Source organism: Cervus canadensis, chromosome 4 (genome assembly GCF_019320065.1).
Source record: "Cervus canadensis isolate Bull #8, Minnesota chromosome 4, ASM1932006v1, whole genome shotgun sequence".
Classification (NCBI taxonomy): Eukaryota; Metazoa; Chordata; class Mammalia; order Artiodactyla; family Cervidae; genus Cervus; species Cervus canadensis.
Window position 1 is genome coordinate 38,434,882 of NC_057389.1, and position 22,726 is coordinate 38,457,607.

The 22,726-nt window shown below is 42.1% G+C and overlaps 1 protein-coding gene across 1 annotated transcript; it reads left to right on the forward strand.

The window, feature by feature from the left end:
* Positions 1 to 3,140: 3,140 nt before the first annotated feature.
* On the forward strand, positions 3,141 to 18,957 carry IL12B (interleukin 12B). Its single transcript, XM_043464828.1, has 8 exons — positions 3,141 to 3,221; positions 7,871 to 7,958; positions 11,142 to 11,417; positions 12,861 to 12,978; positions 15,010 to 15,227; positions 16,640 to 16,797; positions 18,173 to 18,298; positions 18,873 to 18,957. The coding sequence occupies exons 2-8, from the start codon at positions 7,871 to 7,873 to the stop codon at positions 18,888 to 18,890; spliced, it is 1,002 nt and encodes a 333-aa protein (XP_043320763.1). The 5' UTR covers positions 3,141 to 3,221; the 3' UTR covers positions 18,891 to 18,957.
* The last annotated feature ends 3,769 nt before the right edge of the window (positions 18,958 to 22,726 follow it).

Sequence of the window (22,726 nt, forward strand, 5' to 3'; positions counted from 1 at the left end):
TTGAAGTTTTTACAATAGCATGCATACATGCATTGCTTGGGTAATTTTTTTTAAATATTTCAATTTTACAGAGTACACATGGCTTCCCCTTTATTTGAAACTTGTATTAGAAATTCAGAGCGTTCTTCTAGGAAAAAAAAAGTTTGTGGTCAAAAATTCTTCAAGTTATTTTCAGTTTCTAGGGGAATCCTCTCTGTCTTACAGTTCAGCATGCCTGCTGTCTGTCAGCAGAACTGTCAGACATCACGAGCTCTGGTTCAGTTTGCCTGGGGTCAGGCTCGGTCTGAAAGGTGAAGTGGACAGGGTGATAAACCTCTTCTTTGAAATCGGGACATGGGCTGACATCACCAGATGCTGGCCGGCCTTGTGGGGTGTCCAGAGATGAGTAAGGAGTGGATGTTATCTCCAGGAGGTAGAGCATAGGGGCTGGGTAGCATGTATCAAAGTGTGGGCAACAGTCCCCACATCAGAAACACCTGCAAACTTGCTAAAAAGGAAATTCCTGAGCCCCACTCCAGATCTCGTGAGTCACAAGCTCTGAGGCTTGGGCCCCAAAACCTGAATTTTTTTTCTTATCTGTGGATAAAGTATGAGAACTACTTTCCTCAGTGGGTGAAGCGGCCTCGTCAAAATAGGTAGTCAGTCCTCTGGGCAGAGGTCAGACAAGTACAGGTTCTTCTTTCTCTTCTTGGCTACCTGAATGGTCAGAGCCAAATTAATGGCCCAGCTGCAGTCACGTGGTTTCATGGCATGAGGACAATGAGGAGCCCTCTTCTTGGTTCCTCACACTAATTCCCCGACTTCTTTCATTCCTCTTGCCATCTTCAATGTCCCCATTTGAGCTAACAAGAGTCTTCCTGGGATAAGCAGGACAAAATGAATAAATGAGTAAAAGCAGCCATTTATTAAGCACTTAGCTGGATACTGTACTAAATGCATTACATCATATCTCATTTAATCTTCACAACAAACCTAAGACCAGGTACTATTGTTAATCCCATTTTATAGATGTGGGAACTGAGGCTTAGAGACGTTAATAATTTTCAGAGCAGGTGCTGGAATCCAGGTCTCTACTTTCAGAGCCTATGTTCTTAAACACATACTATCTGCCCTTGGCATAGGTGAACAGTAGTGGCCCCACACTTTCCATATAAGACTTGCCCTGAGGCTGCAATCTGAGTGGAAAAGGGGGTGGTGATGGGAAAGGCTTACCTTGAAGCTTTTATTTTTTGCATAACGAGCACATTATTTTTAAAGATTTTATGCTTCAGATCAATTTTTTAAAATTTTGAAGAAGATTCTAGGAACATTTTTAAATGTTTTGTCTTATTTTATGTATGTATATATTTACAGAGGGTCACAAAAGGTCTCATCTGTTTTGGTGCAGTCATTGTAAATGAATTAGTAAAACTCATGTCAAATTTATTTTCAATTTTCTGTTCAGTAGCCAGTGATGACTTACTGGGGGAAATGAATGTTTTTCTACAGGAAGGACTCCTCGACTTGGTTATTATTTTAATACATATTTAATACATGTGTATATTATATAAAAACAACAAAAAAGTCAAACTGTGAAAAGGCCCCATCACTGCCTAGCTATACTCCTCAAGGGATGCCCACTGTAAAAAGCGCATGCACACACACACGCGCTCACACACATACACACACACACACACACACAAACAGTATCATATCACCAACATACAATACAACCTACTTTGTTCACATAACCATATATCTCAAACATACGACGTTTTGCTTTGTTGTTTAACCTGAGAACTCCGTTCACCTTCAAGCCTGGAGGGCAGAGGAGCCCAGAGGTGCCCCTCTGAGCTGGAGGTACCGTCTCCGCCCAAGTCAGAGCACAAGGCCGGATAACCAGTGGGACTGCCTGCTAAACGCCCCCGCCCTCCCGCGGCCGGGACAGCGGCGGGAGGGAGGAAGTGCGGCTGGGAAGCTCCGCCGCTCTCGCCCGGGTTCCCCGTTTTCCCTGACTGAGACTGCGAGGAAACTTAGTGCGGAAATCTGCACCCACCTTAAATCCGGCCGGCCCCAGGAACTTCCCTCGCGGCTGGGACCTGAGGCTTGGATGGAGAAGTCACTACCGCGTGCGCGGACCCGGGACGCCGCGCGGGGACCGTTTCGCAGCAGCGCCCTCTGTCGGCGGTATACGTATTTGAGCACGGCCTGAACTTGCTCCCTGTAGTACTTGGTGTAGGTGTTTTTAATGTTTCTGTTCCTGTGCAGATGGGGGTCGGGGTGTCTAAAACCGATGTACACCTTTGCACCTCTCTGAGTTAAACTCTGCTGGAAATCTCCAGATAGTTATGCTAACTCTGTGCATCTGTGTAGAGCTCCTAGAGTCATAGATTTGTGTAAAAATGAGTGTGAAGTCTGAGTGCCCAAAGGAGTGTACCTTGAGTGTGGCATTGGTTGTATACATGCCTGTGGATATTTCACTTTCTGCTCACATCCGTCTATCAGTAAGTACCTATGAGCATAGACAGTATTCCTACATATTTTGAGTGTTATTAGTAATACACATGTTTATCATCTTCCCAGGGCTGTGTCTTTATGAATGTGCGCAGTGTGTTGGAGGGTGGGGAGGGACAGAATGGGTAGTAAGAGTATGTTTCTGAAATCCACACATTAAAGGCATAATATGGGGAAGGGCGTTCAGGACATACTAAACCTTTGCCCTCATCTCATCCTCTTTGACTTCAGGAGGACAGTAGATTTTGCTTTCCAACCCTCTAGCATACAATTGCTGGATCCTGACCTGAACTCATTCTCCTGCTTGACGTCTCCTTGTTCTTCCTTCTTCTCTTGTCTGCGGAGTCCAGGGAGGTTGCCTCTTACTGTCTCTAATCTCTTCGGCCATGATGTCAACTCAAAGTAGTGAGCATCCCATCTCCTTCCTTTTTCTCCACCCGAAAGTCATTTCCTCTTAGTTCACTACCTGGGATTTTGATGCCTGTGTTCCCTCAGCATTATTGATACACATAGAGAGAGAAAAAAAAGGAACTACTTGAAATTCCCCAGAAGGTTGTGAGAGTTGTTTTCAGTGTTGCAATTTGGAACAAGTCAGTTTCTAGTTTAAGTTTCCATCAGAAAGCTTGTTAGGAGTAGGGTATATAAGCTCCAATAGTAGCAACAGCAGCAGCAGCAGAAGAAACAACTGTTTCAGACCCAGCGAACTCTGCAGCCTGAACAGAAGCAAGGTAAGCGTTTCCCTGGCCCCTGCCGCCCCCTCCACAGCCCCACAAGCTGTCCAGGGGTATAAAGTATTCATTTTAAAAGTCAACTAATAATAATTATTTACTAAGGTCTATGAAGGAATGCATATTTTTTTAGAAAGGTTTGTCTTGTTTTAAAGTAGTATGTGTATAAAAATGTTTTCTTCCATATTAACATTCATCAGTTAAAGGATTGGATAGAATTAAAGTGAGTGGTGTTTTCCTTGTTATTGTAAACTTACTAAAAGCCTTTCATTCAATAAGTAATAATAAATTCAATAAATAATTGAATTCATGCTTATACCTCATAACTGTATATTGTTAGCATAGTTAGTCCCATATTTGTGGTGGGCTTGTGATAATCAACTAGATTAATAGTTGAGTTAACTAGATCTTTTGGATTAACTAATCACTTAAACAGTGGAAAGCAACTCCAATGTTTAAAATTACTTTGTGAAGTTTTAAAATCTGTAAGAAGAGGGAAAAATGATCATCTTTACTATACTGGTGTCTGATAGTTGCCCAGGTAAATCATGTGCAATAATTTTCAGGTTAAAAAAAATAATCATTAGTTTAAAATATCATTTTTAAAAAGAGATTACTAAACCTGAGCTGATGGCCTACTTTTTTTTCAAATGAGGAATTTCAAGGTATTAGAAAGAATTTGGGCAGCCTCTGAGACTTCATTTTATTGGGGTCTGAAATGTTATGGTTTCTGTCCAGTCATTCATTCTTCTAATAATGAAATCCCTCTAAGATAGAGTCTCTCTGCTAGACTCTGGGGACAAAGTATAGAACAAGACAGACATGGTTGCTGCCATCAGAGAGCTCAGTGTGGTGGGGAAGACAAACATGAAAGAAGTGGCAATATGATTGCAATTGTCTTAAGTAAGTGCTGTCCAAGGAGGACTGGAGCTCTGAGAGGAAACAGCCGGGAGTCCTGCCTTCATCAGGGCACCGTGCTGAATACTTTATGTGAATTATTTCATTAGCATTTCATCACAACAGGGTGACCATTTTACAGATTAGGAGTGTAAGGCTCAAAGAGAGCAAATGACTTGACCAGAGTCACACACCTAACAAGTGGCAGAGCTGGGATGCCAACACAGAGCTGCCTATCTCTAGAACTAGTACTATTTTCATTTGCTACACATGCCTTCTGTGACTATGTCTTTTTATCTTTAAATGATAATTCTCTTTTCTGATTAAAAAGTAATGAACAAAATAAAACTTGAAAGAGAGACGCTCAGCCAAATATCACTGGCATGCCCATGTTAACACCAGAGTTGGGGAGCCTTAACACACTACAGGATCTGGGGGTCCTACGTCCCTCATATGAAGGTTTCAAGAGTTTAGAAAACCTGTGAAATTACATTTTCAAACATTTAATCCTTAAAACTCTCAAATTGAGCATGCTGAGAAAATGTGATCTGTGGGATACAACCCAACAACCCTTTGAGATGGGTATTACACTCATTTTACAGCTGAGGAAAATGAGGCTTAGAGAGTAATTTGGCCCATGGCATGTGACTAGTGAGTGGTGGAACCAGAATTCAAGCCCACGGTATCAGGTGATCTAGAGAACAACAGGGTAACTGCAAGCAGCCTCTTTGTGGTTTCCCCTGGGTTTGATTAAGAGAGTAGCCCGGCACAGTCTCCACCTTCTGCCACTGTCCAGTGATTTAAAATGTAGATGATACAAAAATGGGCATTGCTTCTTAGAACCATCAGCAAGTCTCTCTTGACCATGAAGTATGGTTCACCTGATATTCTCAGATGCATCTGAGGCCCAGAGAGGAAGTGCTGGGCACCTAGCTAAAGGGAAAACCCCGGTGTTAAGAGAGCATAAAGGACTCACCAGAAGATGCCAGGAATCTCTGTTTTTTCATTCCCAGAGTGCTGACATCTGGGTTTTATAGGCCTGTATAATTGCAGTGCCTCTATGGGCATTTCCCTACAGCCAGGCATGACTTTTTTTCATTTTTATTTTATTTTATTATTGGAGGATAGTTGCTTTACACTGGTGTGTCAGTTTCTGCTGTATAGCAAAGTGGATCAGCCATATGTATACATATATCCCTTCTTTTTTGGATTTCCTTCCCTTTTAGGTCACCACAGGGCCCAAGCAGAGTTCCCTGGGCTGTACAATAGATTTTCGTTAGTTATCTATTTTATACACAGTAGTATATATATATATATACAGGCAGGACTTTTTAATTTGTCCATCATGGACAATAGAGAAATTAAACTCTTACTTTATTTCTTCCTCTGGGTACAAGCTAATATGTTTGGGTGGCTTCTATAATATGTCATCTCATTGCATTCTCTCAACAATGCTTTGAAATGGGTATTATACCCATTTTATAGATGAGGAGACTGAGGCTCAGAGAGTAATTTGGCCAATATAAAACAACTAGTGAGTGCTCAAGCCAGAATTCAAGTCCATGCTGCTGGACTGCATGCCTACAAATGTAATAACTGGTCCTCTGTGGCAACTAGAACTTCACTAGAGTCACAACTTGAACTAAACTGATAAGTGTGCCCCTGAAAGTTCCATGCTGCAGTGACAAGACTGCTGATGGTGCTTGGGAAAGGCTGACTTCTAGTCCTGACTCTGCCACTCACAACCTTTATAATATAAGGGAATAAAGTAGGTGGCAAAGTGCCCCTAGAATTAGCACCATTCTGACAGGCATGATTTGTCAATATTTAGTCACCCTGACCAAGGGGTGCTTATTTTTAAGGTATTTTGCCAAAAACTTTTTGACTCTGGTCTTTGGATAAATGTAATAACTGGTCCTCTGTGGCAACTAGAACTTCACTAGAGTCACAACTTGAACTAAACTGATAAGTGTGCCCCTGAAAGTTCCATGCTGCAGTGACAAGACTGCTGATGGTGCTTGGGAAAGGCTGACTTCTAGTCCTGACTCTGCCACTCACAACCTTTATAATATAAGGGAATAAAGTAGGTGGCAAAGTGCCCCTAGAATTAGCACCATTCTGACAGGCATGATTTGTCAATATTTAGTCACCCTGACCAAGGGGTGCTTATTTTTAAGGTATTTTGCCAAAAACTTTTTGACTCTGGTCTTTGGATAAATGTAATAACTGGTCCTCTGTGGCAACTAGAACTTCACTAGAGTCACAACTTGAACTAAACTGATAAGTGTGCCCCTGAAAGTTCCATGCTGCAGTGACAAGACTGCTGATGGTGCTTGGGAAAGGCTGACTTCTAGTCCTGACTCTGCCACTCACAACCTTTATAATATAAGGGAATAAAGTAGGTGGCAAAGTGCCCCTAGAATTAGCACCATTCTGACAGGCATGATTTGTCAATATTTAGTCACCCTGACCAAGGGGTGCTTATTTTTAAGGTATTTTGCCAAAAACTTTTTGACTCTGGTCTTTGGATAGCCCAGTGGTTTTTTAAACTATATTCCTACAGAACATTGGAGAGCCAAGATGGATAGAGGTGTGTCAGATTGAAAATAAATAATAATCTCCATCTAATTTTCAGTCTGAAAATTTTCGTAAACCCTGGATACTAATCTTGACTGAGTTTCACTGTAACATGGTGAATTCACTATAATATGGCTGATTTAGCACAAAAGTATGCATTTAATTACTCTGTGGTGAATATTCAGTATTTTATGGTCTCTCCCAAGGAACATCTTAATTTTCAGGGGTTGTGGATCCTGGACATGGATTAAATCAATGGACCTTGAAGAGTAGTCCTCAGACCAGCAATATCAGCCTCCTCTGGAAGCTTATAGGAATGCAGATTCCCACACCCAGACTGCTGAATCAGTTATTTTAGGGTCAGGGTAGGGGGTAGGGTCACCAGTCTGTGCTTTAGCAAGGATTCCAGGTTATTCTGACATACACTCAAGTTTGAGAACCACTGGTTACCTTACATGGGAGGAAATAATCTTTGTGTTTGGAACAATTACAGCCTAAACAGGAGAGAAAGGAAACTTCTTTAACAAGGGCTGAACTCATTGCCAGAACTTGAAAGATCACTTCAAATATGACTCCCCCGCCCCACAATGTAAATCCTATAGTCCTGAGTGTCACTGCACATACTGCTTTGTGCTACAATAATACGGATATGTAGCTTATTTCCCCAACCAGAGGATGGGGATTTAACAAAGTGACTTAATAAATACTTGTTGGATGAAAGTATTTGCTCCTGGATGTCAGGATCCAGGTGAAAATCCTTTTCCGTTTCAGCTGTTCTAGCTCAATACCATCTACATAGGGAGTAAATAATGACTGAATGTCAATCCAGACAAGTCACTCTCCTTCTCTGAGCCTTAGGTTTCTCATCTTAAAAATAAGAGGATTGTATCAGATGGCTGGCCTTAGGTCTCTTTCAGCTCCAGATCAACTGTGGTTCTCTGTTTGGAGACGTTCTTACCCAGAGACTGGCAGAGGGCTCCTGGAATTCACTGCAAATTAACCTGAAAGCACAAAGAAGGAAGCGGAAGATAAAGATTAAAGACAAACGGAATACATAGAATGTGAATATGTCTTCCAAATGTGACTGTGTAACTACTGACATTTTCTCTTCTCCTATCCCTCCTCTTCTTTTCTCTTTTCTTCCTTCTCCTCCTCTGTTTCTCCCCCTCATGCAGATGCACCCTCAGCAGTTGGTCGTTTCCTGGTTTTCCCTGGTTTTGCTGACATCTCCCATTGTGGCCATATGGGAACTGGAGAAAAATGGTAACCAGCCTTTCCTGATTCTCTTCGAAGGTCCCAGGGCCTAAACCAGGACTGTCAGGCAGTCTTGTTGAGAAATTAGACTGAAATGGGCAGGCACTGGGGCTTCACTCTGGGATAACAGTGGCCCTCTGTCCTTGTTCCACCTTTGAGTATATCTGTATTGTATGGCTTGAGGGTGTCTATATTGTTTGGCTCTCACATTAAATGTCAGAGAAGGAGCTTTTGGTGGACTATGGTAGGAAAAGAGATACAGACTTTACCAGTATTACTAAATATCAGCTGTATCATATGACAAAGATTCCAAAGTGAGGGATTTGAAAAGTATAAGAACTATGTCTTCCACTCCACCATGCAATATCAGACCCTCAGTTAGCACTGAGATGACTTACCTCTGACCAAGCATTTTGCGGAAATCATGGGATTTTAGACCTACATTGACTTCCATTCAGGGCTGATTTCTGCCACTTATTAGTTATGTGGCCTTGAGCTGGGTCACCTCTGAGCCTGAGTTCCCTCAAGTAAACTGAAGATTATGAAGTTATATCTACTACAAAGATTATTAAGTATACTAGTGAATACAGAAAACAACTCAACAGATGATGAAGTGACAGTGAATTAGCTAGTATTATTGTTTTGGTTGTTTAAAATAATGTGTCTGGTGATTCAAGGCCATCTATTTATTATCCCAGTGATCGATAAAAATTATTAGAAGAATAATAGTTACTTATTATTAGAATAAGGGATTTCCTCTATCCTTCTAGTATCTCACACACAACAAATATGCATTAACAGATTGTTAGCTGTTCCTGAAAAGCCCTCAGATATTTCTCCTTGATGTCAATGTAACAACATAGACAATTACTGTCTTTAATTGTATAATAATAATGTTTATTGAGAACAGCATCTCATTTAATTCTCACAACAACCATAAGAGATAGGAAGTGTTTATACCCCATTTTACAAATGTTAAAAGTAGAGGCTGTAGAGATTAAGTAACTTGCCAAATTTCACCCGGTAAGGGTGGAACAGGAACTTGACCCCAATTCTGTCTCACTTCAATGCTTATGCACTGAAGTATTTGAAGAAGGTTTTACCAGAAGGACATGAAGCAATTGTTTCCTCTGTCCTCAGACAGCTGAGCGAGAGGAAATAGGCATGCACTTAAAGTGAAGACATTGCAGCTGATCGTGAGAAATCATCTTTCAGTAGTGAGAATACACTACAATGGATCCCTGAAAGAAATCTGGGGCTCTTCCTCCGTTCTTAAGAATTTATGGAAGACAAGGATCCAACCATCCCTACTTTGCCTCAGGAGAGTCTGAGAGTTTTAGACCCTCCCCTGAATAAAGAGAAAGGTCTGAGCCAGATGATTGTTCCAAACCCTTCCAGCTCTGGGAGTTTGAGCGAGCTCAGGAGCCCTTGCATAGCCTGCCCTTAGTTACTTCTGATTTGGTAAACCACAGAAATTCCACAAAGTCAAAGTGAGAAACAGTGAGAGGGCATGCGACTCTGGCAATGAGACGAGATGCTGCCGGGCGCTAGGTTCTAGACACATCTCCTCATGCAGCTGTTTCCCCTGCCCTTGGACAGGTGTCTTCGGCTTCTGAGTCTTAATTGTGACAGGAAAATAGCCCTGCTGGTCGGTCACCAGTGTGACAGAGACAGTCAAAAGTGCCGTGTGGTTTTATATCGGCACAGCTGACCATTTTCAGAGCTGGGCCCCAGGTACTTTTTACATCAGGTCTGTGTTACCCATTCAGTAATTATAAATCCCTTTGATGTCAAGTGGGAACTTTATATTCCAAAACGATTCACATTGGGATGCCAATTACGAGAGCCAGCAGTGACAGAGCATTTAAGGGCACTGTGTCAAGCTCTTAGATGAATTAGCTCTTGTAATCCACATCTCCACCTTCTGGAACAAGTTCTAATATGTTGCTTATTTTAAAGATGATGACACTCGAAGCTTAGAGTAATTGAATGCTTTGATCAAGGCCACAGGCCAGTGTAAAAGATAGAGCTGAGTTCTAAACCAGACCTGTGTTGACTCCAATATCCGGGCTTTTAACTATCATGGCTCTCTAGAGTGGGTTTCAGAATCATCTGCAGAGATTACAAACAGGTCACTGGACCCAGCTCAAAGTTCTTGATTCAGTAACTGAGAATTTGTAGTTCTAACAGAGTCCAATGTGCTGCTGCTGCTGATAGTAGTTGGATGATCATGCATTGAGAACCACTACATTAAATAATTCTGTTTAATTAATAATTGATGCATGAATGAATGAAGGTTTGATATGAAATACTCTTCAAAATATGATATTAGGCCATTCCTCAAGTGCCAGTTTAGATGCTGGTATTAAAGCTTCAGTGCAAAGGCCTGAGATATAACTCTTGTGATTCTAACTTGATGTAACGTTGCTTAACCTCTTGGTCTGAGTACCCTTCTCTATAAAATGGGAAGACTAAGATCTGCTGAACTGCCTCATAAGAGTGTAAAGTAGCTTTTAAAAACAAAGAGAGAATGAAAATCTCCATTGGTGAGTTTCATGCAGTAGGAAATAAATCCTTCAATCCCCATGGAAAATTGGAAAGCAGTTTCTGGCACAGTTGTCTAACCTTTGGTCTGTGAATAACAATAACAGCTAATTCTGAGTGACAGATTCTGCGCTGTGTTTTACATGCTTTTTTAATTTAATCCTCACAGCCAAACCTACAAGGCAGATACTATTATTGTTGTCATTTTATAGACAAGGAAACTGAGGCTCATGGTGATTAAGTATCTTTCTCAAAATTCCCCAGCCAGCTAGTGGGGACAGGATCTCAGTCCTCATCAGTCTTTTTCAGCACTTATTCTCTATGAACGTGAATTGTGCTGGAAGTTTCCTATGTCCACTAAGACTTTGAGAAAGAATATTGTGCTGTTTGCATTTTTTGGTGTATCAAGGTCTTCCTCATCTGCCAGCTAATCAGAAGTTAACTATTAATGGCAGCCTAACAATCAGTCAGTGGCAGCTATTACACTCAGCTTCTCTCTTCCACAATTTTGAACCCAAGTGAAGCCTAATAACCTGAGGTCATCTTCAGCAAGCATTTGCTGTTATTAGCAAGGTTGTGCTTCAGCCATTCAGATGCCCAAGTGATACAGAAAACACAGTCCAGTTCTCCAATCCCTGTGCTCTCCAGTTTATGTTGTAGAATTGGATTGGTATCCTGATGCTCCTGGAGAAACGGTGGTCCTCAGGTGTGACACTCCTGAAGAAGACGGTATCACCTGGACCTCAGACCAGAGCAGTGAGGTCTTGGGCTCTGGCAAAACCTTGACCGTCCAAGTCAAAGAGTTTGGAGATGCTGGGCAGTACACCTGTCACAAAGGAGGCGAGGTTCTGAGTCGTTCACTCCTCCTGCTGCACAAAAAGGAAGATGGAATTTGGTCTACTGATATTTTAAAGGATCAGAAAGGTAATCCCATCCCCTTGGATGGTGTCAGTTTTCTCTCTGGCTCCATAAGAGATTTAAAAAAATTAGAGTTTAAAAGGCAAGACATTTCTGGCAGTTGTTTTTGGACTGGATGGATTATTTTGATACAGAGGTGCATAATTACTGAGCACTTGTAAGGCATCAGGGATCATGCTATGGACAGGTAGAGTGGGAGAGGTGGTCTGTCCTCATTCTTCTCCTTTCCGTCTCCTCCTTGCATCCCAGAGTTGACTTAGCAGTGTCTTGACCTGGCATCACTCTATTCCTCCTCTCAGGCCTCTTCTCCCATCACAGGAGGCATGACTCTTTCTTGCCAAGTGTTCACATCAGTGTTTCCTAGCTAGTTCTCTTGTTATATGGTCACATCCCAGTAGACGTTTTGGTCAAGGTTGCAGGAAAAGGACTGAAGATAGACTGCGAAGGTGGTTCTCCCACCTAGCCTGTGGGTCAGATTCATTACAGTAAGTCTTAGGCCACAGTGAAATTGGGGAGATTGGTTTGTTCTTTTCTCCTTTTCCATCTATGTGGTATATTTTTAAACAGAATTTTATTTTTTAAATAAAAGTTCCTTATAAGAGGATACCTTCATTACACTCCTGCAATATAGCCATTATTGTATTGTATAGTTCCAGTTATCTGTATTATATGTAATGAAACTGACAGGGTGGCTGCTGCAGAATGCAGGGTGTCGCAGGGAACATACACAGCTGTTCCCTGGAAGTTTCCCTTTTAATTCCAACTGTGGCCCTTTTCCATGTGCCTTCACTTGAGCTGTTTGCCTTAACCTCTACAGTCTTGCTCTCCAGGGTGGTAAAAAAAAATGCAACACTTGGCATTTTTTATGTTAAAAAGAACAGTATTTTATTTATAATAAAATCTGAATATTTTTAACCCTTAAAAAAATAAATAAATAAAAGGCAAGACATGCTTAATGTGGTTAATGAAGTCATACCAAGTCCCTTATTGAAACCACCCAAAACCTAAATTTTCCTTTGCTTTGTTTTTCCTTTGCTGGACACTTTGGATTATTGACCATCAAAATCTCCTGTTGAGAGAGTTTCAGAGGGAATCTACATGCTTTTCCTGCAGTTCTTTTCAAATAGCAGTAATATGATTGGATGACTAACGAAGTTAACAGGCAGTGTGTGTAACTCAACTCTGGGCTGATAGCCTTGAAAGAAATTAATACCTCCCTCTGATATATTAGGTGTGTAGTATAATCTACAGGATCAACATCCTCTTGGGACCTTTGCAGTCCTTGCTGAACTGCCTGCCAGGGGAACAGCAGCATTTTCCAAGGACATAAATGGAAAATCTTCACTCTTATACCATATGGTGGTCTGTAATTTATGGCAATAAAAATCTGTGCAATTTTAAAAGAAAGAAAATCCCTAAATATTGAATTTTTGTTATTTTCAAATACAGAACCCAAAGCCAAGAGTTTTTTAAAATGTGAGGCAAAGGATTATTCTGGACACTTCACCTGCTGGTGGCTGACAGCAATCAGTACTGATTTGAAATTCAGTGTCAAAAGCAGCAGAGGGTAAGTGAAACCACTGGGGTTTCTCAGCATTTCTCTTGAACTTTCTCATTAAGAAAATAAGGGCAACCGAGCAATAGCCTATCAGTTAATGAGAAAGGAGAAAATAAAATCGATCCTATGTTTTTAACCACCCCCCTCCACATATACACACCCTTCCCTAAATTAGGGAAAGAACATGAAGGTTTACGCTAATTGTCTGAATAAATGTAAGCATTAGAACAGGATATTATTGGGACTTGGAATAGCCTCTGCTATGTATGAACCCACACAACCAAATTGCCTGGCAATGCTTCATTAAGGCTCATAGCACCACAGGGAGAGAATAAAAGGAGAAATCAAAGCTACGAAGGACTTGCCAAAATTGCACCTTGAGTCAAAAATAGAAACAAGAGCCCTAGCACATGGATCTTGTAAGCCCTGAGACCAACTCCAAAAACTCTGTGAAGCTTCTAGAAATTTCCCCAGGGCCACTTCAACTCCTTTTTCTTCTGCTGACACTACTAATCTGAAGGTCACTGTCCAAGTCCAAGTCCACTTGGACTTACCCCAAGAAACCAATTCCCTTGGTACGGAACCTACGTTAGCCCTCTATGTGACTTCCCTCCCTCTCATCTAAGTTCCCAAACAATGTAGGCTAATGGGACAAACCCTAAGTGATCACCCTGGCCTGGCCACTATTTAACTGAGTAAACCATTGGAGTCTTACTATTCCATCTTTAAAATGAAAGTGCTTATTAAAGAAATGCTTATACAAGTTCACAGAGACATAGATGCAAGGGTTCATCATGATGTTCTTGGTAATCTGCAGGGAAAGGTTAAACAGTGAGGTACATTATACCCCCTCTTATTGTGCAGTCTTCAAAATGAATGACCCAATCCATGTGGTGTGTCATGGGGTACTCCGTATGTTCAGAAGGGGGAAAGATGGTTGCAGAATTATATATACACATACATATGTATGTAAATATGGGTGTCCCTGGTGGCTCAGTGGTAAAGAATCTGCCTCCCAAACAGGAGATGCGGGTTTGATCCCTGGGTCAGGAAGATTCCCTAGAGAAGGACATGGCAACCCACTTCAGCATTCTGGCCTGGAAAATTCCATGGACAGAGGAGCCTGGCAGGCTACAGTCCATGGGGTCACAAAAGAGTTGAGCACAACTTAGCAACTAAACAACAGCATATATAATATAATAATAGATTAGAATTTTTAAACTTATAAAATGCATATTTTATATGTATATATAATTTGATCCTTTTTCATAAAAATAAAACCGATGTATGTGTATATAGACAAATACGTGTATATGCATATATGTGTGTGCGTGCTAAGTCACTTCAGTCATGTCCAACTCTTCACAACCCCATGAACTGTAGCCCACCAGGCTCCTCTGTCCATGTGATTCTCCAGGCAAGAATACTGGAGTGGGTTGCCATGCCCTTCTCCAGGGGATCTTCCCAACCCAGGGATTGAACTTGCATCTCTTAAGTCTCCTGCATCGGCAAACAGGTTCCTTACCACTAGCACCACCTGGAAAGTCCTTATGTATGCATACATGTGGATAAATGATTGCTTTGAATACTCATAGAATAATGTCTGGAGGGATACAAGAAGCCAGGAAAAGTATTTGTATTTATATCTAGGGCATGAGATTATGGTTAAAAGGGGACTAGAGTTAAAAGAGGCATACACATTTCATTTATACACCATCTTAATCTTCTTAATAATAGGTATGTATTGATTTTTGTTCAGGAAAACGAATTAAAATGTTTAATAAGGAGATTTAACCAGGAGTGTTGAATCCAAAAATTTTCGAATTCATTTAGGCCAGAGGCATATAAGTGCAGAGTTGTTTCTAATCATTTGTACTACTTTTCGAAGCAACACTTGGTCTCATGGGGAGAGCAGTTGCTATCCCCTTGAGAGAAGTCAAACCAATTGGAGAAATTGCATCCTTGGACAGATGTCTGGCTACAATGGCTAGCGACTCACCTACAGTCGTGTGACACAGGATAACTTGTCTTTGATTTCAGCTCCTCTGACCCCCGAGGGGTGACGTGCGGAGCAGCGTCGCTCTCAACAGAGAAGGTCATTGTGGACCACAGGGAGTATAAGAAGTACACAGTGGAGTGTCAAGAGGGCAGCGCCTGCCCGGCCGCCGAGGAGAGCCTGCCCATTGAGGTCGTAGTGGAAGCTGTGCACAAGCTCAAGTATGAAAACTACACCAGCAGCTTCTTCATCAGGGACATCAGTGAGTCTGCTTGACTGTGTGTGTTGCTTAATCAGGATGATGCCATTCATCACATGTTCACAGTACCCCATGCAGTGGGGTGAGGGTTTATACATGCATTATCTCTTACTCTTCACCTCCACCCGAAGATAATTACAATGTAGATACAATTACTGCTTTTAAGGAAGAGGAAATTGAGTCCTGGCTAGGTTAAACATCTTGCCCCAGATCTCACAGCTAGCAATTCAGACCTAGACTGCCTCAGAAGAAGAGCAGGCTCCTGGTTACCCTTCTGTTCTGCTACCCAAGCACCTTCCATGATGAATCCAAGCGCAGTCCCTCAAGCATAATATTCATATGCAGAACCAGAGCTTCCCCTCCTAATGGCAATTATTCCCAACTAGTCTTTCTCTAGCATTTGAAAGAGACTTCTTTATAAATTGGCAGATGGAGATTTTGCCATTTGTCATATCCTTCACCGTTTATCCAGTGAACATGCATCGTGACATAAACTGTGATAGAATCAGAGAACCTACTTTAGCATTTGTGGAGGGACTGCCTTTGGCGGGAAGGAGAGGGTGGGGTCTTGTTCATGTGAGGTGGCCGGGGAAGGTCTCTGTGAGGAGGTGGCATTATCTGAGTCCTAAGGGAAATAAGATGTCATTGTGTTAAGAAAGAGGAAAGAGTATTTGTGGAACATCTAGGAGCCTTTCGTCTTTGTGTGGAGAGGTGCTGGGTCCAGATGGTTCAAGCCCATTCTATGGACTCTGTCTCCTCCCTACACCCTTCTAGAAGAAGGCATATTATTTGAGGACAGAGTCTTTCTGACTTTCTGAGTCTTTCTGTGCTTTCTGCGCACGGTCCAGTGGCTGGCACATAATGAGGGCTTTTTATTGAATGAATGTGGGACTGAGCATAGAGACAAATTGGCTTCACTGCCACAGGACAAGTCAGTGTCAGACTCCATGAAAAGGCGAAAGAGAGAGCACTAAGTGGGAATCTGTCATCTGGTCCCCAGCAAGAGGCTCCGCCCTTTCTGAGTTTGGTGCCGAGAGGAATGAGTGTAGAGAGGGTGGTCCTTCACTGCCAGCCCAGATGTAAGTCTTGTTGTCTCTGAGATCTCTCCTCTGAGCACCACACAGAGGTTGTTCTACCCCCCAGGCCTGTATGACTGCACAGTGACGAGACAGATTCTGAGTCTCTCTTAGGTTCAGCCAAAGCAGCGGTTGGTGAGGACTGCCTCCCACAGGCATCAGCATGAGCATCACCTGCGGGGGTGACTCATGTCTGTCAACCAGGAGATCAGAGAAGTTCAGTAACTGTTATATGGACCTAGGCTCAGAGCTGGTCAACAGCGAAAGTGGGATCAGAAGCCAAAACTACCTTACCCCAAAGCCCCATTAAGAAAATAACTGTTTCTCTGTTTTCTGCAGTCAAACCAGACCCACCCAAGAACCTGCAACTGAGACCATTAAAGAATTCTCGGCAGGTGGAGGTCAGCTGGGAGTACCCTGACACGTGGAGCACCCCACATTCCTACTTCTCCCTGACGTTTTGTGTTCAGGTCCAGGGAAAGAACAAGAGAGAAAAGGTAAGATGTGATTCAGGTGCCATCTGTTCTGTAGTCAGGTTTACGTAGGCCCACATCGAGGAGAAGATTAATAATGCTAGTAACAGCTAATGTTTAGTTGGTACTTTCTATGTGCCTGAAACTCTGCTGAGGGTTTTCTCTACATATCTCACTTAAGTCTCACAGTAACCCTGGAAAGGCAGGCTGTGATATGTGTAACACTAGTCTTCACTAGTGAAGACTTTGAAGCTCAGAGAGGTGGAGTGACATGCCCAAGGTCACCCAGTTAGGAAGTGGCAGAACCTGGACACAAACTCAGTCTCCAGGACACAAAAGCCATGCACTTAAGACCCTACTGCCATCATTATGGTTGATCATTAATTTTTGCTCTCAGAATTGGCCTCGATATAGAAAATCTGGGCTCTAGGAGCCTAAAATAATTGTTTCTGATGAATGAATATAATGGGTGATAGAACATTCATGCTATGTTTCATCTAAAGTATTAGATAATTCTCAGCTTGTGAAATTATCTTATTGAACAGAATGTTATCTCAGACCTTGGCTTTCAGACTTCCTTGCCTGAGCATCATAATCTCAAGTTCCTAGCGGCCCTGTTATAGAGCCAAAGTCTCCTTGGACCCCAGTTTTAGAAATCACTAGATAAGTGCCTTATTCAGTATAGTGTTTATATGTGGTAGAAATTTGATGATTCAGGAACTCCCTGAGAATTTTTTTTCTGGAAAGGAAGGGCTATTCAGGAGTAGATTTTACCTAGATCTTATTTAAAATCTTGCTATGTGCTTCTCAATATATTATTAATATATAGTATTAATAGGTGGTAGTATTTACAGAGAATTTTCTACATGATTAAATACTTTGCTACTTTAACTTTTATAAAATTCTATAATGGAGTGATTATTATGATTATCTCTCTTTTATAAATAAGGAACTGAGACACAGAGAGACTAAGAAATTTTCCTGTGACCACATAGCTAATAAACAGCAATGCGTGAGCTTGAACAAAGATATTTCTGATAAAAGGATCAGACTATAGAATTTCAGAATATCCAAGGGACAGCTAGAGGAAATCTGTCTCAGCCCGCCACTGGCCTAGTACCAGAGTGAGTGCACATGGGGCCTTCAAGCAAGGCAACTGTGCTGAAAAAATGAAGCCTAGACCAATTTCTTCCTCCAGGCTTTGGCCTTACAAAAGAGAAAAATCGTGTCTATGCTGAGAGCTTCTGTCAGTAGGTGGCGCAAGTTCTACATATGCCCTGTGAATTCCGAGAGTAGTGCCCTGAGACTAAGGTGTGGATGTTTTGGGAGACTGTACTTGCCAAAATATGCCCAGCCCACTTTGTGACTGCGTTGTCAAAAAGTTCCCTGTCCTTTGCAGAAACTCTTCATGGACCAAACCTCAGCCAAAGTCACGTGTCACAAGGATGCCAGCATCCGCGTGCAAGCCCGGGACCGCTACTACAACTCATTCTGGAGTGAATGGGCATCTGTGTCCTGCAGCCAGGTGAGCAAGCCAGCAAAGCCCAGGCCAGACTTGTGCACCCAGTGTACCCACGGTCAGGACAATGGTGGGGATGGGGATGGTGTGGGGCAGGGGGGTCGATGCCCAAAACACAGTCGCCAGAGATAGAAACGTACGTTTGTTCATTGATGGGTGTTTATTTGACGCCCAGGGCATTCCAAGCACAATGCTGGGCACAGGGACACTACAGTAAAGAAAGCAGGCACAGGTCCCGCCCTTCCCGAAGGGAAGGCACAGAGAGAGAAGTAGCCGCAAGTCAGAGCACAGGTGGCCTGCAAGCTGTTCCCAGGAATCACAATCTTATCTGGAGACCCCTGGGGCCACTGAAGGGCTTTAAGCAAGGAAATGACATGATCAGATAGATGGTCTTTTAAGAAAACTCCCAAGAGAACCTCTGGCAAGTATAGCACTAGCAAAATCTTAGGCCACATAAAGAAGGTGAGCACTCTTCTGACATGGAATCCCCAAAACCCAACTGCCCAAATAATGTGTTGTGTGAAATAACGGTTTGCTACTGAATTTCGAATCTACATAGATGCTCGGCGTTCTTTTCCAGGTTCTAACCTCTGGATGAAACCTTGGAGGAAAAGTGGAAGACATTATGCTAAATTTTTAAAAGACATGTAGGAACAGACCTCCCCAAAGATATTTTCTACCAATTTGCTTTTTTTTTTTTAGGATTATAAAGATGTCTTTGCTGTATTTTTATATTTAAGTGCTAAATGCTCACTGAAACAATCAGCTAATTTATTTATAGTGTTTCCAGCTAGCAGGTCACAGCTGACTTTTATGTTATTTAAATATTTAAGTAATTTATGTATTTATTAATTTATTACTGTTATTTAACATTTGTGTGCCAAGATATGTTTCATACACTCATGACCTGATGTAAGGAATGGGCCTTATTATGCAAAATGTGAATTTATGTGTTATTTATACTGACAACTTTTCAATTGAGGCTGCAAGTGCATCAGTTTTATGACAACCAGTAAGAATACAATGTTCTGATGCCAGCACTATAATATATTTGTGATGGATGGGAACACAAGATATAGTTAAACAGAGACATGAACACCCAAACTGAGAAGGTCCTAGACAGCAGATATTAGTTCTCGTGTCCATGAAGACTTCCTTGAAGTGGTGGTGATAACTCAGGGCTTTTTGCACCTCTAAGCAAGTTTAGTCTTTGGATGCCTGAACTTAGAATTTAAAAAGATGATTGAAATCGAAATTCAGCTTCAGCCTTTCTGGCAGCCCCCACCCCCTTCTATCTGTAAGACATAGGAGAGTGATATGAAGAAATCGTTAGTGTCTGGAAAATACAAAGAACTTACAATTCAAGAGAGAAGACAAGTGTAGTTATGGCTAAGGACATAAAATTGTCAGAATTGCCAGGTGTTCCTTAATAGCCACACAAAGAAGCAGACAGATGCAGAGAAAACAGCCAACAATCTCTTTATTTGTCAGCATGAGGGACTATGACAAGCGGATATAACCAGAAAGTGCCAAGCCATTAAAATGCTACTTTTAAGTAATGAATGTGCTTTCTGTAAAATGACTTCATTTGTTTTCTGTTCACTTATTTATTTTTATATTCTGATGGTGAACTAATAAAAATATAATTCTTCTTTGCAATAATATTTTGGACTTTCTCAGTTTACTGGGTATGCCGTTCCCACGTTGATCAGGGCTGCGTTATTTTTCCCCTGTCGTTGAAGAATCACCCCACTTTGGAGCAATTTCATTTCTGGTTTTGCAGAATGGACCCTTTCCCCTTATAGGAAAGTCAGTGTCTTTCTGAGCTCAGGAAGTGTCCCTGTGGTCTGACCACGGGGGACTCTGTGAGGGCACTCAACTGCATCATGCCCCTTCAGGGATGGGATATTCTTGCTTCACCTTCTAACCTGGAATTGATCCTACCAGTTTCCAAAGCATCATGAAAAAAATTTCCCAACTGGTAGAGCCACAGGCAGCCCATCCCATAAGTCCAGCTTCGATGTTTATTGAGGGTTTATAGTGTGTCTGGCCAGCTGCCTGGGCCCTGGGGTTGAGCAGTTCCAAAAATCCTTGTGTTGCTGCCCCCTAACAGTGCCCACTCCTGGCAAAGCTTGTAAGACTACAATGAAAAGTTAACCTCAACACCACTAAGTGCTACATGTTCACTGTATATGGCGCCCTGGGGTGAGAATGAAGATGGATCGGTATAATCTGGAGTCACCCAAGAAGGCTTGATAGAGAAGGGGATGTGCTTACTCTGGGCTCAAAGAATGGCCAGGGCCTGTCAGTTCCTCTTTGGTGCCTCTTGTTTGGAAAGAACAAGTGGTGGAGTAAAAGAGAATGGTGTCCATTCTCTATCTTCAAAAGCCACATGTACACATCTGGCTCCCTTGCAATGGCAAGGTAATTATAATAGGGATGTTTATTTATATTCCTTATTTTAAGTGTCCCCTGAACCCCCAACTTCACTACTGTCCTGGTCTGGACAGATGTTGTGAAGTTTCTGTCATCCTAATCCAACATTTGAAACATATCATCTTGTGTGATAAGCCCACTCTTGACAGCACATGATTGGTTAATAATAACTATATGTATCCTCTTGAGTACCTTTCATCTAGAGATACCAAAACACTTACTGGGCACTTAATGAACAACACTAACCAAGAAAAATATAATTACACCTCATCAGCACAGAGACATGGGGACCTTTCCCAAAACTTCCGGCCAGCCTGGGGCACTGCTCAGGTGTCCTGGCTCCACCAATGCCCAGTGCTTTCCTAACGCAACCTCCTAGCAGTTGATTAATTTCAGTTACATATAAGCTATGGAGAGTTTTCCTCTTTGAAAGATACTCTCCAGGACAGTCCTTTTTATTGGGAAAATAGCCGCTACAAATTCATCAAATGTCCCAGCAAAAGAGCTCAGGATGGGGAACCCAGAGCCTGGGTCCTGGGCCTGGCCCTCCTGTGTGACCATGTGACCTTCGGCAGAGCACCAGACACAATCAGTTCTCACTCCCAGAGGCCTTCTCCCCTCATGCACCTCCTCAGCTCAAAGGTTGGGAAGCTAAGTAATCACTTTTCCAGTTGCCCCTGCTTCTGAGCAAGGCCAAGAGACCCAGTTCTGGCCCATGAAGTAGAAGAAAACTCTTCTGGGGGTTTACCTGATTTAAAAAACCAGAGCTATGGCTAATATCTCCCTTCCCCTCCTTCTTCCTCTCTTGAGCAGATGAAATTTAAGACGTTTCAGAGGATACCTTGAACTCAGGATAGAAACCATCATGCTAAGACAGTAAAGAGAAAAAGACTCTGAGACCCTAGCTTCATCAAGGAGCTGAACCAACCCAGACTTACTGTTGTGTTGGAAAAGGAGACCCGTATGTGTGGTTTTTTAATTCTGGTAAAATACATACAACATAAAATTTACCATTTTAACCATTTTTAGGTGCAGAGTTCAATAATATTAACTACAGTCACGCTGTCTTGCAACCATCACCACCATTCAGCTCCAGAACTTACTCTTCTTCCGAGGCTCTGTACCCATTAAACAACTCTGTTTTTAAAATAGAGAATGAACAAACTGAAAATTAAATAAAGACATCCTCCTAAACATTCAGATCCCCATCTACCGGAGGCTGTTGGCCAAGTCAGATAAAGGAGCCAGGTTAGCACAGGAAGGAACTGGCATCAGAAAATCTGGTTCTACTTCTTACAGTTGGCACAACGCTGGGGAGGCCCTGGAGGACTTGATCCTAGTGATGCCAGGTGGGGTCCTGGTAATACCCTACCTAACCTGGTAGGGTTGCCATGGTCAGGAAGCCTGCTTCAAGGGCAGCCTGAGTGTCAGCAGGATTCACATGGTGGGGTGCAAGAGGAGGAGATGAGGGGTTACCTCTTGAGGGTTAAGAGAACTATGAAATGAGGTCATCAGTTTACTCTGATCAGTACAGTACCTGGTCTACCATAAGCACCCAGAAAATGGAAGTTATTTCCACTGACTAGCTCTGTGATCTTGAGCAAGTTACTTAAGCACCTCAAGCCTCAGTAAAATGAGATAATAACAGTTACTATCTCACAGGGAAGTTGTGAGGATTAAATGGAATAACACTCAGAAAATGCTTAGAAAAATACCTGATCCATAGAAGTACTCAATAATAAGCTTGTTAATATTCTTACCATATTACTTATCACTTGAAAGAAGCATAATTTATCACCCATGCTTTTGGAAGGTGGTGAGATGGAGGAGTCATTGTTAGGAGGCCCTGATGTCTCTAAGAACTAGGTTGGGATGAAGAAGGTATTAATCAGCCAGTGGGGAAGAAAGAGGCAGTTCACCCCCTTGAGACCGAAAACAGTCTTCAGTGTAGAATCCCCTTCTAATAAATAAAGTTGCAAAAACATCCCCATGGGGGAT

Coding starts and splice junctions, on each gene's coding strand:
- IL12B (XM_043464828.1), top strand. CDS start 7,871: ATGCACCCTCAGCAGTTGGTCGTTTCCTGGTTTTCCCTGGTTTTGCTG. Junction 11,418..12,860: donor TATTTTAAAGGATCAGAAAG/GTAATCCCATCC, acceptor TTTCAAATACAG/AACCCAAAGCCAAGAGTTTT. Junction 15,228..16,639: donor CTTCTTCATCAGGGACATCA/GTGAGTCTGCTT, acceptor TGTTTTCTGCAG/TCAAACCAGACCCACCCAAG.